The sequence below is a fragment of the Rhagoletis pomonella genome, unplaced genomic scaffold (assembly GCF_013731165.1).
Source record: "Rhagoletis pomonella isolate Grant_MI unplaced genomic scaffold, Rhpom_1.0 Rhpom_scaffold_00002, whole genome shotgun sequence".
Taxonomy (NCBI): domain Eukaryota; kingdom Metazoa; phylum Arthropoda; class Insecta; order Diptera; family Tephritidae; genus Rhagoletis; species Rhagoletis pomonella.
Window position 1 is genome coordinate 62,543,097 of NW_023458556.1, and position 15,153 is coordinate 62,558,249.

Below are 15,153 nucleotides of genomic sequence, written 5' to 3' on the forward strand. Positions count from 1 at the left end.
CCGTCGCGTAGCCCGGTCGTCGCCAAAATAATTATCTACATAAGAGTACGTGTTAAAATAATTTGACAGCTGTGGTTTGTAGCTCGTCGTTTTCATTGTGTTCGGGCTATTAGACTTTGTTCCCGTTTTGCTACTTGCCAGAACCATCCGGAGACTTTTGTTCTCTTAAAAATGTTCCCGAAATTTTTGTTCTCATTTTATTCGCTTTGGGAACGTTCCCCAGCATTTTCTTCTTATATAATTCCCATTGAGAACTTTCTAAACAGTTTTGTTCTCACTTTTTTCTGTATGGAAAAACTCACGAAAGTTTGTTCCTATTGGTATTTGGGTTTCGATCATACCATTTGTTCTCGGTCTCTGGTTTAAATACAAGAATAGTAAATTTTTCTGAACCTGAGCTGGATTTGCAGAAAAGATTACTACGTACATGTAAAATTTGTTTTTAATCTTCTGTTTAGTTGCATAAATTGTCAACATCAAATTAAGTATATTCGCAATCTTAAATTCTTACAAACTCTTAAAAAAAAACATTCAAATTTTATTAAAAAAGTGACGCCTTAATTTGGAGAAAAAATTTTGTTCCAAGCAATCTTATTCGTTTTGAAAATAACTTTGCTATTTGTGTTAATTTTGCTTTATTTTAACTTTAGCTTCATGCTTTAGTAAACTACAATTTATATATACATACACCCCGTGCTATAATTATAAGCGTACCACATATTGACAAGTTTAAAGAAAAAAAATTTTTTTGTTATCTAATTTTTATATATTTTTTTTTTTAATAAACATTTAGTTTATTCCTTATTAAAAACCGTGTACATTCTAGTTTAAATATATGTAATATTAAAAAAATCAAAAAAATAACAAAGCGGCATACTCAAAATCTTAGAAAAAATTAAAAAGCTTGAATTTTTACGAAAGTTGGTGTTTTTTTATATAATATTGTACAAAGTCTGAAACTTGGATTTATGCGGGGTTGGTTAAAGAATAAACAATATTTTTATAAAAAACTAACCTATGCCAGCTTTCTTCGCGGCGCCAATGCAAAAGAGCGTTTAAAAGCAAAAATAGTCTGCAAAGTCAAAATTTTTGGTTTAAGTTGAAACCACTAAGGTGCGGTATCCTCCCTCCCACATGTTCCAATAATAGTAACGCTGTGATACCATATAGAATACCAATCCCTTTCGGTGCCATGAGCTTTACCAATGGTCTTATTTCCACCTGTGAGATCTCTGCCAAGCATGCGTAATCTTTTTCTATGATCTTGCAACTACAACATTGTTGCAATGCGTATGCCAATAAAAGTTCTTATAAGGAAACTCAAGAGCACAGAAGTGCGGTTTTTGTTATAGGAGGTCCAAGAATCCTCGCTGCCCCACAGGACATTGGCTAAATGAGTCGTGTGATCTCTTGAATATCTTTCGAATGAAGCAATTGATATACATACCTACGGTGATCTTTCCTTGTTAATTCGCCACTTTTACAATTCGTGGTGATATTTAGATTAGATTTAGATTTAGTAGATGCTAGCTATATGAGAAGTTCAGTTTGTATGGAAGGTGCCACGCTGCCTTTTCCAATGCATTTGCAATATATGCATCAGTGCTAAGTTTCAGTTCCCCAGAGTAATTGGTTTTAGAGATACATATATTGGTTTTTTACGTTATAGTCTGTATAAGAATTTTTGGAATATCCCGAGCTATATACCGAGTAAATTTTTGGTCGGAATATTTATTTTCAAGGTGGTAGCATATGTTCCAAATATGAACCAAATCGGTGCAGCTGCTTAGTAGTTTAGTGAAATACATTGAACAGAGAACTGTATGAAATGGTAAAGCGTGACGTCTCAGATTTCTTAATTTTTTGGCAGCACAACAAAAGGTTTTTAATTTTTTTTTAGCGAAAAAACTTCGATTCTCTACAAAGAAGGTCAATATACCAAATAATGTAGGACTAATACTTCAGAAGATTATTGCAATTCTATTAAAAAAATGTATTACTTAATTTATTTATTAATTTTTGATGGACTTGGGCGAGCCTAAGATATTGACCAAAAATGGTCATATTTCACACAGACTTTTTTTAGAGCATAGTGAACCATATTTTTGCTATTACCAATCAAAATTCTAAAAAAAAGCGGATTTTCGGCCCACGCTAATGTATAGATAACTAAAATTAAACAACAAAAAATAGTTTACTAAAACTCGTCAATATGTGGTGCGCTTATAATTACGACACGGGGTGTATTTGCTGTTTTGTATGTAAGCATGTGGTTTTTTTTATATAATTCTTTTTTTTTAGATTTATGTATATGTATAAGTAATAGCAACTAAGCTAAATGCTAGCACTGTAAGGACGAATTCTGCAAAAGGTCAACGTGTTCACGATTGATGTTTTTGTGTTTTGAAATTTGTTGTTTATGGGTTTGCGTTTTTTTTCTTATATATATATATATATATATATATGTATGTATATGTATTTTTAATATATCTTATAATTCTTTTTTAATTATTTTCGCTATATAGTCCTCAAGTATTATGTGTGTATGTTTTTAAATATGCAAGTATGTATGTATTTTTGTATATCTGTATGTAGTATGTATCGCTCAACACTATTTAAGTACTCTAACAATTAGTATAACTAAACTAATTTTTTTATACTTTTTTTTAATAACTAACTTATTTTTTCTTAGTTTTGGTTTAGCTATATGCCTGCGCAGTGGTATGCATGTATTTATGTAAAATGCGAGTTCTTGTCTTTAATGTCCATGTTTTTATTACTTTATCGCATATTTTTTACGAATATATAAATGTAATTCAATTGCATATGTGTGTGTTTGAATGTGTTTGGCGTAATGCCATAGCAGAGAGCGCTAGTTTTTTAGGCAGCTAACTGAGTAAAGTACATATAGAAATAGTTTTTTATATTTATTTTTTATACATACATATATTTTATATTTAATTTTTTTTTTGTTATTTAAACGTTTAATTCCTTCTTATTTTTGTGAATGCTTAAAATTTACAGTTAGCTTGCTATTTTGTTTAAACTTATGTAATTCTGAATTTTCTGTGTTCGAAATGCCGTGAGTATTTTTTTTTTCAACTCCATTTCACTTTTGCCAATTTGCTTCATCTAATGTATGCATTTTATTTATATGTATGCAATTTTATGTTAATGAACAGTTTGCTAATTCCATTTGCTAAATTTGTTGTTGTTGTTATTTTAATATAGTTAACAAACTGCAATTTACATTTGTTTATTTAACCACTTTTTAACTTTTTTATTTATTTTTTTATTAGTATTATTATTTTTTTTTTGGAAATACAGGTGTGAAGTTTCGCTTAAATTGCTAAAAGTGACTTGTAACTAAATATAATTTATAAGTACTTGTTTATATAAGTATTCATTTAAAGTTGTAAGTATTTATGTATGTATACGTTTTAGCCAGTTTAAGCCGCTCGCTTTAAATATAGATTGGATTCTCCTGGCCGGTAAGTAATCGGAACATTGATGTTGGCATAGTTTTCATTAGAATCTGTAAGAAAAGAATTTACAAAAGTATTTAATAGCTAGCCGGCTTCCTATGCGCGAGGCTTCGTCACGCTCAGAATGATATCATATATTTTTGTAAACAGACGGCAACTCTATTAAAAAACTGAAATCTTATTGCACATCTGGAGACCAAGTGCTTTCAGTTTACACCGCACTTTTTAGTCCAATGAACAGCCCACATCTTATATACATATATATGTATATTTATTTTGGTGGCAACCCTGCAAAGTTTTGTGTTATAAATGATCCTGGTATTATACCGAACAATAAAAAAAATATATTAAAACACAACATTTTTTATATGTATATGTACATTAGGGTGGTCCAAAACAGTAAAGTCGGAATTTTTATGCCGCCACTCCCTAGGACTGTTCTATACCGGAAAAAATATACCCCTGTTTTTTATTTTTAAATCACAAAATATTTTTATAGACTGCTCAGAGCGCTCAAAGTTTTCCATGTATTTTATATGGGGAAAAACAACTTTCGTAATTGTTAATTTAACTGTTTTTTGATACTAAGAAGTTTTTACTGGTCTCCCAATTGTGCATTTTCTGGGGTTTTGCCGGATCTATAAAATTTAGTCACCATGAAAAAACGGTTAAAAGAACAATTGGGTATAATTATTGGGAATCTGCTGAAGAGAAATGAAGTTTTTCGATCGAAAAATATTGATTTTTAAGAATTCAACACCATTTCTAAGAAAAGTTGTTTTCCCCACATAAAATATATGGACAACTTTGAGCGCTTTGAGAACCCCCTAATATTGTTTTTTTATTTCAAAATAAAAAATAGGGGTATAATTCTTTCAGTGTAGAATAATCCTAGGGGATGGCGGCACTAAAATTCCAACTTTACTTTTTCCACGTGCATTTTTGGATCACCCCAATTTACATACGTTTACATAATGAAAACATAAACTGGAAAAGATATCTTAAAAAAACCTTTTGTACTAATAATAATTTCTTTTGAACATTAAATGTTGTTTTAAAAAATATATTTAAGATATCCATGATTGTTTACAGCTAATCAATGACAACGATCTCAAACATGTTATTATATAAATATGTATTTGATTTCCGTAAATTTTTGTCAATAATGTCAGTAATAATGCGTCAAACGCATAAAAAATGCAAAAAAGTGTACTTCTTTTTCTATGAGTGTAGGTCCTGCTTTCTTTCCATAAAAAATTGTAAAGGAACTGCTTTCTCAATTTTAGCTATATATTGAATATTTATAATATTTTCGAGGTATTTGAAGAGGGTTGCCACCTGTTTTAAATGTTAAATTCAAATTTGGCATTTTAACGTCTGCGGGCAATAAAAAGAGAAGAAGTTTCACTTCAGATGTGCCTAGGATCCACACACAACTTTTGTTTTTTAAATATAGAAAAAAAATCATTTTGCTTACCTCGCCCACAGAAGTCGCTAGCAGATTGACGATCTTCTCATGTGGCACTGCGACCACACTTTGGTTATTGATTTCAATTATGCGATGCCCCACGCGCACACCGCCACGCTCAGCGATGCCACCACGTAGCAAACTGCAAATCTGTGAAAGTTAAAGGTGTAATTTGTAATAATTTTTCTATAAAAAAAAATGACCTAAGTTTCACATCTTATCTTTGAAGCTCACTCACCACACCATTTTGTACACTGAAACCGAGTTGGTACTTGGTATTGGGTCGTTTGATTTTAACCTCGACTACAGGTGCGCATGGCACTACTGTAAATTTGACTACCGTTTGATTTTTGGTATTCTTTATGTACGTTTGACACGTGGATAACGGTAGCCCCACCAAACTTAGCCCATTGATGGCAATCAACTGATCGCCAATATTCAATTGACCACAACGCGCCGCAGCACCGGACGACATAAGATTCGCAATGACCACAGTTGGCAGCATTGAACCCCAACCGCTTTCCACAATCACTACACCCAATATCTCGCCCTTTGCCTTAGGAACGACCACTTCCTTCTGCAGCTCCTTTTTGGCGAAAATTTCCAGTTCATCGCCGAAAATCTCCTGACTGTTGAGCACTTCTTGATAGTCCATTTCCTTGACAAAACTATGATCCTCAATTCCATTTGCTTTAAGGAACTCCATGTAGGCCACCTGGAAGGCCTGTCCAATTGATTGTGCTATGAATTGCGCTTCATCACTCTCGAAGACATGACAGATCATTTTGGGTGTGCGATTCGGCTTGGGCGCATCATCAATGTCCTGCGGCACGAAGCGGCGGCGTGCCATCAACACAACCAAATCGCCAATGTCTGCGATGTAGGAGATGGTGCGCAGCGCATGGTCCATCATGATTTCCTTGAGGTCTGTGTTGAGTACCATTATTTTTTCGGTTGATATGAAGAGGTCCACCTCGGTGCTAGGTTGTACATCGCCATCGGGTGCCTAGAAGGTGGAGGGAAAGGAAAGTAGATAATCGCTCTCAAATGCAGGTTGTACTAAATTGATACGATAAATGCGAGCAATACATTCAACGGCTTTGTTTTTGATAAGCAAGTGACAGCATGACGTATGAGTCGAATACTTACCAAAGCCTTGTGATGGTCCAGCACAGTTAAGAATGCACATGAAAATACAAAGCATATTCAATGTTAAGAATTAAATACATAACTAATTTATTCAAATCAACTCGGAAATGATTATTATCTAGAGAGATATGAAAAGGAGTATAAAGTCAAAAAAAAAAAATGTTTTCCAAAAAAATAAATATTCAAGGAAGCAGTTTATTATACAAAATTATAAAAGATCAACTTTTTCCTTAACATGAAATCTGCCTTTGATGGGCACGTGATGCACCGATATGTTACTAACACGTGCCTTTAAAACTAGTAAAATTAACAAGGGAAATATGATAGAAATTGGAAAAGTCTATTTTATATTTTTTAACAGATATCTTAGAATGATTCTCTGAAGAAGATGGCAGATTGCAAAGAAGGCTTTGGAATGGAGCCCCTTAATCGATATAGGCCGGGTTCCCGGCAAACCACGTGAAACTCGGGTTAAGCTGGAAGGAGCTCAAAGCTATTGCCAGAAACAGAAACAGATGGCGTGCAGATGAAGTAGATGTTCTATGTCCCGCTTAGGATCAAAGAAAACGAAGAAGATGATTTTTGGGGCTTGAAGGGCTAACAACGCCATTGCTTTCTTCAGCAGACATATGGTTCCAAAGCTCTCTCACTCGCAAACTCATCCCAAATGTAGAGATGTCCTTCTCCATTTGGTACCAAGGATACCGAATAGAAGAATCATTTTCACTGCGCCACTATCATCGAAAGCATTGGTTGTTAATGCATGAACTACGTCCATGTCATTGTAAAGATCGGCATTATTTTATCTTCTTCTGTAACCGTCAGCCACACGAACAGGACCATATATATTGCGGGGAATTGTTCTCTTGGGGACCCTGTTTTTCAATTGCCTACCGAGTTCAAAGTAGCACCTGTTGCCAAGAGTTATCTTAACCCTCGTCTGGTTTTCAATAGCTTCAAAGAGATCCTTCTCAATTTGAACAGAGCTAAAAATTGAGTCGAACGTCAGTCTACATAACTGTATAAGTTTTTCGGGATCGTATGTATATTTCGACTTGAAGGCATATACGCAGCTTTTTGGGTACCCCAAAAGTGGATTTAAAATCAAAAATTGCACTTTTCCAGTATGAGAGCCTGGTCGATGGTTGATGAAGGCATTCAGCCTTGTCAACAGAGTCTTCGATAGGACTATATGTACAAGCAATGCTGAGAACGTTTATCCCGTGGTGATTGGCGCAAAGAACAAAATCTCCTTACTTGTGAATTGGATCAGGTACACTGGAAAATTCGATAAACCAGCGCTTCGCCGTTAGATGTTAACCGCCATAGTCTGTCGCATCTAAGAGCTTTGTTGTTTTTAAGCCTCATGCTTTATTCTTTTCTATACGCGGTCCCAGTATCGCCTTGTGTTTCTCGGATGGAGCGCAAACGCGGATGCCGGGCAATTGACTACGCAGTCGATGTTGCACCTATGGGTAAAGGTAAACACCTCGGTACGCTTTATGTACTTACCCAACGGTATCTTAACATGGTACCAAGTGGGCGTTCAAAAGTGGCCCCGCCGTCAATCCCAGTAAGACAGAACTGGTCTTATTCACTAGAAAATATAAAATTCCTGACGTTGTTCCTCCCGCTGTTGGACCTCAGCGCTTTCAGCTATCTGAAAGGGTCAATTACTAGGGCTTGATCGTTGACAGGAAGTTGTGGCGGAGCCCAAACATCGCGGAGCCGGCAAGAAAGATATCAGTGGGCTTCTGCTGCTGAAGGGGAGCTATTGTAAAGAGAAGGTAAATTAGGCCCAAAATTGTCTTTTGGCTCTACGAAACCGTAGTCTATTATGTTTTATGGCACTCCAGTATAGTGGAACGTGCTTGAAAAGGCTACACTAGCTAAGTAGCTGGAGCTCGTGCAACGGGCTGCTTTAATTAGTATTAGTGGGGCACTGCGGACTACCCCATCATTGGCACTTAACGCAAATATAAACTCTTGATACTGCACGCGAAACTTCCACAGCGCGATCAGATATTAGACTCAGGAACCCGAATGGTTGACCGACTTAAGGACTGGACATTCTGGAATTATAGTGACTTCGATTCCATCCCTGATCTCACGGATTACTCCGTCACCGAGATCGCTCCTAAGAGTTTCTTCTCTGCCCATTTTCCATCTAGGAAGGATTGGGCCGGAGAGGGGGAGCAGTGACCTTCTTCACGGATGGATCGAAACTCGTCGGCAGGGTTGGTAGATGAGCCTTCTGTCGAGAGGTTTACGGACTGCTGCAGTGTATTTCAGGTGGAAGTGGCTTCTATTAAAGAGGCGGTGTAGTCACGGGAGTCATGAGTGCGATGACAGTTAGGAAGGTGAGAACTAATTCTGATAGACAAGCGACCTTCGGGCCACTGGTCAATTGGCTGAACGTATTACCTGATCCCGTATATCGCAGTAGCCTAGACGAGCCAGATGACGTGCAGGAATCACCTCAACACTACCTTCTTAGGTGCCCAGTATTTGCCCGGCTAAGGCTGAATTACTTTCGCTCTCAAATCCTTAATAGCCCCGAGGAGCTCTGGGGCATTGAGATTTCGCAAATGTTTCGATGCTGGTGTTCGGTACTTGTAACTACTATGTACCGTGTCGCCCACTGTCAAAGATGTTTCCAAAAGTGTGATAAAAGGACTACGGGAATGAACTACCCTTGCCATTGAATCTTATAAAACCATTACCTGGTGCTTCGAGAAAAAAGATGATTAAATTAAGGGTCGAATTTGGATGGAAAAGTTACCATTTAGTTTTCTTCGCAAATTTAACTTCCCTCACTTAATTCTCATCCTTTTACGAGAGTACAACCTTTTAAAAATAACTATATGGGCTTTTTTGGCCATTGATTTAATTATTATTAGGAGATCCGTTGGATTCATCACTCGGAATTCAAATAATTTTTTCATAATCGAAATAATTGTGTTTTTTATGAGAACAGCAATTTTAGCCATGGAATGAAGTTCTAAATTTGAGTTTTTTATGCCAATGTTTAAACACAGTAACTCATAGATTAACTTTTAAAAATATTTCAAAGGTATAAAATAAATTTTTCACATGCAGGTAAAATATGTATAAATGAATTGCGGGGTTTTAGCCAATAAACACTACCAAAAACTAAAATTAAAGTAAACAAAAAAATTATCATTGTTTTCTAGCTTCTACAATTCCTCATTGCGTCTTACCTTTATGCGTGAGACCGCCTCTTCGGCTTGCATCATGCGCGTCGATTTCGTAGGTTGACCCTCACAAACCAGCTGTGTGGAACCCAGATATTTGGCGCGAAAGAGTACACCCTCAATAAGCACTGCGCCACCTATTTATCGAGTGTGCGGTTGTGTGTGTGTGAGGGCATGTGGTTGTGTATTGTTAAGTGTATAGATTTTTAATTCAGGAAAGCGGGGGTAAAGTATGTAAATAAAAGAGCAATCAGTTAGTAGGAAATCTCACTGTCTGCTAAAAATGTTTTCAATACATACAGCATAACAAATTTCTATTATAAAGCAATTACTAAGCGTCCGTGGCTTATGGTGTGAACGCGAGTGAAAAATTGAATTAAAAATGTTAGGCAAATCTTTTTAAGCATTCTATGCTACGTTTTTCATTGATGAAATTATCTAAACTGATTTATGAATCAAAACATAAGCATATGTATATATTTAAATTCACTAGAATCTAGATGATCTACGAATTTTGTCTTTATTCTTTGTGTCCGATATTGTTCGAGGAGCTGTGGATTGCACCTCACACTTCGGCTAGAGCCCTTCATAATTTCGATTTTTTTTATATCAGCTTCCTAGGAACACATTCTCTAGAGCCCTAGATCATATTCAGGGACTTTTTTTAAATTTAACTACATTAAAGCTATCTCGATTGTATAAATTAATATTGTGTTTATTAAGAATAATAACGCGTTTATCGAAAATTCCTCAAGCTGAAAGAAGCATATTTTTGTGGCCTTCCCTGGCAAATGCCTTGGGAGGATTACACTGATTGGGGAACACGTTTTTATATAGGCAGAGTAGTGATAGCAAACAGGGACGAGAAACAACAGGACACTTTGAAAGAGGCATACCTATGGTTGCGAGCCCATGTTCGTAATATCGCCAACTTAATACAGAAAGCACTTTGTGATGACGTATCAAGACGGTCGGTATGCTGTGGAATAAATCGACGCCGGTAACTCTACAGGAGCTGAACGTTTTCCGCCTAAGTCTGACGAACATATTTACATTTTTAAGTTATGGTCTGATTATGGCAACTTAACGTAACTTACGGCTCTCTCTTAAAAATTCTGTTAAATGGGTGTTGCTTATAATTGAACAGCCGAAACTTTACGTAACTTAATGCCACGTCGAAATCTGTTTCATTTTGATTCTCTAAGTTCTACGTTCCGTTAAGTTAAGTTAAGTTGCCATAATCAGGCTTTTACTCTGGATAAAAATCTAAGCTGTAAAAAGAACATAGCTCAGCGTTATGGGAAGGTATCTATAGTTCTGTACTTTGTGGAAAATAGCCTTAGGAAAAACTGGTATTCAAATTATTCTCCTATATGTCGCTATTGCCCTAGATAAAGTGACCGGTCTTAAAGTACTTAGCAAAGTACAACGGCCGCTGTGGTGTAGTGGTAAGCAGTGCGCGCTTCCTCTTCGCAGCACCGGGTCACTATGTAACAAGGTTTTTGTCCCTGGGTTGTAATTGTTATTTCCTAGTCAGTTAGGTCCCAAAAGTATAGAAAACAGCTATTGTCGCAAGATAACTTTGCTTTTGTGACCAGCCGGTATCTTCGTTGGACCACAAATAAAGAAAATCTTCGAGTCTGAGGAATTCCCCAAGAAGCTCACTCGTGTTGAGAAAGCTGCTTGGATGAGTTTTATGTCAGTGGTACAGTAATTCCTAGGCAATCACAAAGCCGCAAACTACGTGGAGCTGGTCGAAAGTCTGGTGGAGAACTACGGCAAAATGGGCTGCAGGATGTCTCTCAAACTCCATATTCAGGATGCACATCTTGACAAGTTCAAGGAGAACATGGGAGCATATTCAGAGGAGCAAGGCGAGCGCTTCCATCAGGATATAATGGAATTTGAGCGGCGATACCAAGGACAATACAATGAGAACATGATGGGAGATTACATTTGGGGATTGATTAGAGAAAGTGACTCGCAGTTTAAACGCAAATGTCGAAAAACCACCCGCTTCTGATTTACTTTTATGTTTTTGGTTTTCTGAAGTTTTAATAAAATTTAGTTTTGATTTATATGTGCTGTTCTGTATGATTTTCTCTGTAGTGAAAGACTCAAACACGTTTTTCTCATAATTTTAGCATATTTTAATGAATCACATTGTCCTGGTCATAAAAGCAAAGTTTCCGAGGAATATTAGGTGGTTTCCATACTTTTAAGGCATAACAGACTAGGAAATAACAATTACATCCCAAGGACTGAGACATTTTTTTTTTTTGTTACTTAGTGTTATGATCTGCATCAGTGCAGCAAATCCAAACAACACCAAATTACGCCACAAACGTCTCTTTGGATTTCCTGCGACTGGATCGCTCATTTAAGAGAGATTTCTCAATGGGAGTCGAGATACATGGGACGCTATTTTATTTTGAGTAAATTTGCCGGGAAGCACGGATTTGTACATAATATAATATATTATATTTGAAACTTTGATTCCGGCTAGAAATTTCTATATGTAGACCTCAACCAGGGATTAGAAGGTTGAAAGCTACTATACTGATACGATTGAAATTACATATCACAAATGTTTCGAAGCTCAATGGCAAAGCGGGAGAAAGATATTATTTCGTTTACCAGACTACTGTAGTGTTCTTCAGTCTGAGGTTTCATATGAATCTTCTTCTTCTTATTTGGCGCTGTAACCGCCTCAGCGATTTTGGCCGAGTCCAAAACAGCACGCCAGTCATTTCTCTTCTGTGCTAACTGACGCCAATTGAAAATGCCAAGTGAAGCCAAGTCCTTCTCCACCTGGTCTTTCCAACGCAGAGGAGGCCTTCCTCTTCCTCTGTTCCCAGCATCGCGGCCCGCGTTGAATATTTTCAGAGCAGGAGCGTTTCTGTCCATCCGAACGACATGGCCAAGCCAGCGGAGCCGCTGAATTTTAATTCGCTGCACTATGTCTACATCGTTGTAAAGCTCATACAGCTCATCGTTAAATCGTCTGCGATATTCGCCATCACCAACGCGTAAAGGTCCGTAAATCTTTCGCAGAATCTTTCTCTCGAAAACTCCAAGAGCCGCCTCATCAGATGCTTTCATTGTCCATGCTTCCGCACCATACACCAGCACAGGCACGATGAGTGACTTATAGAGTGTGATCTTTGTACGACGAGAGAGGACTTTACTTCTCAATTGCCTACTCAGCCCAAAGTAGCACTTGTTGGCAAGAGTGATTCTCCGTTGGATTTCAAGGCTGACATTATTATTGGTGTTAATGCTGGTTCCCAAATAAACGAAGTCGTCTACTTTTTCAAACTTGTAACTGTCAACAGTGACGTGGGTGCCAAGACGCGTATGCTCTGACTGTTTGTGTGCTGACAGGAGATACTTCGTTTTGTCCTCGTTCACCACCAGACCCATTCGCTTTGCTTCTCTATCCAATCCCGAGAAGGCAGAACAGACGTAGCCCTTGTTTTTACCGATAATATCGATGTCGTCGGCATACGCCAGCAATTGTACGCTCTTATAAAGTATTGTGCCTGAGCGGTTCAGTTCTGCGGCTCTTATTATCTTCTCCAACATAAGATTAAAGAAATCACACGAAAGGGGGTCCCCTTGTCTGAAACCTCGTTTGGTATCAAACGGCTCGGAGAGGTCCTTCCCTATTCTGACGGAGCTGGTGGTATTGCTCAACGTCATTTTACACAGCCGTATTAGTTTCGCGGGGATACCAAATTCAGACATCGCGGCATAAAGGCAACTTCTCTTCGTGCTGTCGAAAGCGGCTTTGAAATCGACAAATAGATGGTGTGTGTCGATCCTATTCTCGCGGGTCTTTTCCAAGATTTGGCGTATTGTGAATACCTGATCTATGGTGGATTTTCCAGGCCTAAAGCCACACTGATAAGGTCCAATCAGCTCGTTGAGGGTGGGCTTCAGTCTTTCGCACAATACGCTCGATAAGACCTTGTAACCTATGCTTAGAAGGCTAATTCCGCGGTAGTTGGCGCGTATGGCGGGGTCGCCTTTCTTGTGGATTGGGCAGAGCACACTTAAATTCCAGTCGTCGGGCATGCGTTCATCTGACCATATTCTGCATACGAGCTGATGCATGCACCTCATCAGCTCCTCGCCGCCGTACTTGAATAGCTCGGCTGGCAGGCCGTCAGCTCCAGCAGCTTTGTTGTTTTTCAGCCGCGTAATCGCTATTCGTACCTCGTCATAGTCAGGCGGTGGGACAGCTAATCCATCCTCATCGACTGGGGACTCGGGTTCGTCTTCCTCACTACTTTCAGCGCTGCTACCATTCAGTAGGTTATAAAAGTGTTCCCTCCACAATTTAAGTATATTCTGGACATCGGTCACTAGGTCGCCATTGTTGTTCTTACAGGAGTTCGCCCCGGTCTTGAAACCTTCCGTAAGTCGCCTAACCCTCTGGTAGAATTTTCGGGCATTCTTCCTGTCGGCCAGCATCTCAAGCTCTTCGCACTCACGTATTTCGGCCTCTCTCTTCTTATTGCGGCAAATACGTCTCGCTTCCTTCTTCAGTTCCCTATAACGGTCCCACATGGCTCGCGTTGCGCCCGATCGCAGCGTGGCCCTGTAGGCGGCATCTTTTTTCTCTGCGGCTTCTTGACATTCCTCATCGTACCAGTTGTTCTTTCGGGCTCGCTGAAATCCAACTACTTCTTCGGCGGCGGTACTTAATGATCGGGAAATGTGGTTCCACTGCTCGCGTACGTCGGATTGTTGAAGAGTGCTCTCAGAGAGCAGGTGTGTGAGTCGAGTGGCGAATAGATTGGCCGTCTGTTGTGATTGCAGCTTTTCGACGTTAAGCTTTCCTTGCATTGTTGGGCGCACATTTTTTGCTGCACAGAGGCGGGTGCGTATCTTGGCTACAACAAGATAGTGGTCCGAGTCGAAAAAAAAAAAAAAAAAAAAAAAAAAAGTTTCATATGAATGCTATACGTAATATTCCAGCGACAGCCAAGCTGCAAATAGAGCTATGAGCTCAGTCACGATTAACTCGAAAAGTGAGCTGTGACTGTCGCCAATATCTACATAAGGGCAGTTCTGTCTTTCAGCTCATCACTATCTTTCGTAACACAATTGTCAATTCTTTCAACTATCTTGAAAGCTCTTTACTGGCTTTCGAAAGACTAATTGAAAGGACTGCTAACGAGGAGGTCCTAACGTTATTCTTTTTATATTTGAACAATAAGTTTTTTAAAAATTAGATAAAATTTAAAAATTATATATTTTTCCATTTCAAAACAATAACAAAATAAAACATAGAGAAAAACCGAATTAAAAAAGAAAATATATACAAAAAGTATTGAAAATTAAAAGAAATTATAACACATATTATTTTAATTTATTTATTTAAATTAAAAAACTACATAAAAGAAAAAAAAATTATTTTCAAAACAAAATCTAAAAGAAATTAAATTAGACAAAAGCTAAATAAAGTACATAAAAATTCAATAAAACTAAAACAAGTATTTTTCTGTTTAAAACAATAAAATCTAAAAATAAAAAGATATTTATATTAAAATAAAAGAGGAAAAATGAATGAAAACACAAAAAAATGCAACTCTAAAAATTGGAAGAAAATTATGTATATTAAGAAAAGAGAAAAAACTAAAAAAAACGCTTCCCTAAAAATTAAATTAACTTAAAAACCAATTCTATTATCGTTGAAAACAATAACATCTAAAAATGAAATTAAAAAAGTAATAAAGAGAATTAAATTAAAAAAAGAAAAGAATTAAATTAGGGACCAGTAATTTTAATTATCGAAATCGGTTCACGACCAAGGTTATAATAGCCTCCA

The 15,153-nt window shown here is 37.4% G+C and overlaps 1 protein-coding gene across 5 annotated transcripts in view; it reads right to left on the bottom strand.

Moving 5' to 3' along the window:
- Positions 1–2,522: 2,522 nt before the first annotated feature.
- Positions 2,523–15,153, bottom strand: part of LOC118733943 — a 331,875-nt gene continuing 319,244 nt past the window's right edge. For 4 of the 5 annotated variants that reach the window (XM_036463586.1, XM_036463588.1, XM_036463585.1 and 1 more), the window contains exons 11-15: positions 9,324–9,454; positions 6,103–6,108; positions 5,192–5,959; positions 4,963–5,103; positions 2,523–3,535 (exon numbers count right to left, since the gene is read on the bottom strand). In XM_036463586.1, coding sequence (XP_036319479.1) covers positions 3,464–3,535; positions 4,963–5,103; positions 5,192–5,959; positions 6,103–6,108; positions 9,324–9,454 — 1,118 coding nt within the window. In that variant the 3' untranslated portion in view covers positions 2,523–3,463. The remainder of the gene's footprint in view (positions 3,536–4,962; positions 5,104–5,191; positions 5,960–6,102; positions 6,109–9,323; positions 9,455–15,153) is intronic. The other variant, XM_036463589.1, reaches the window with a different exon arrangement.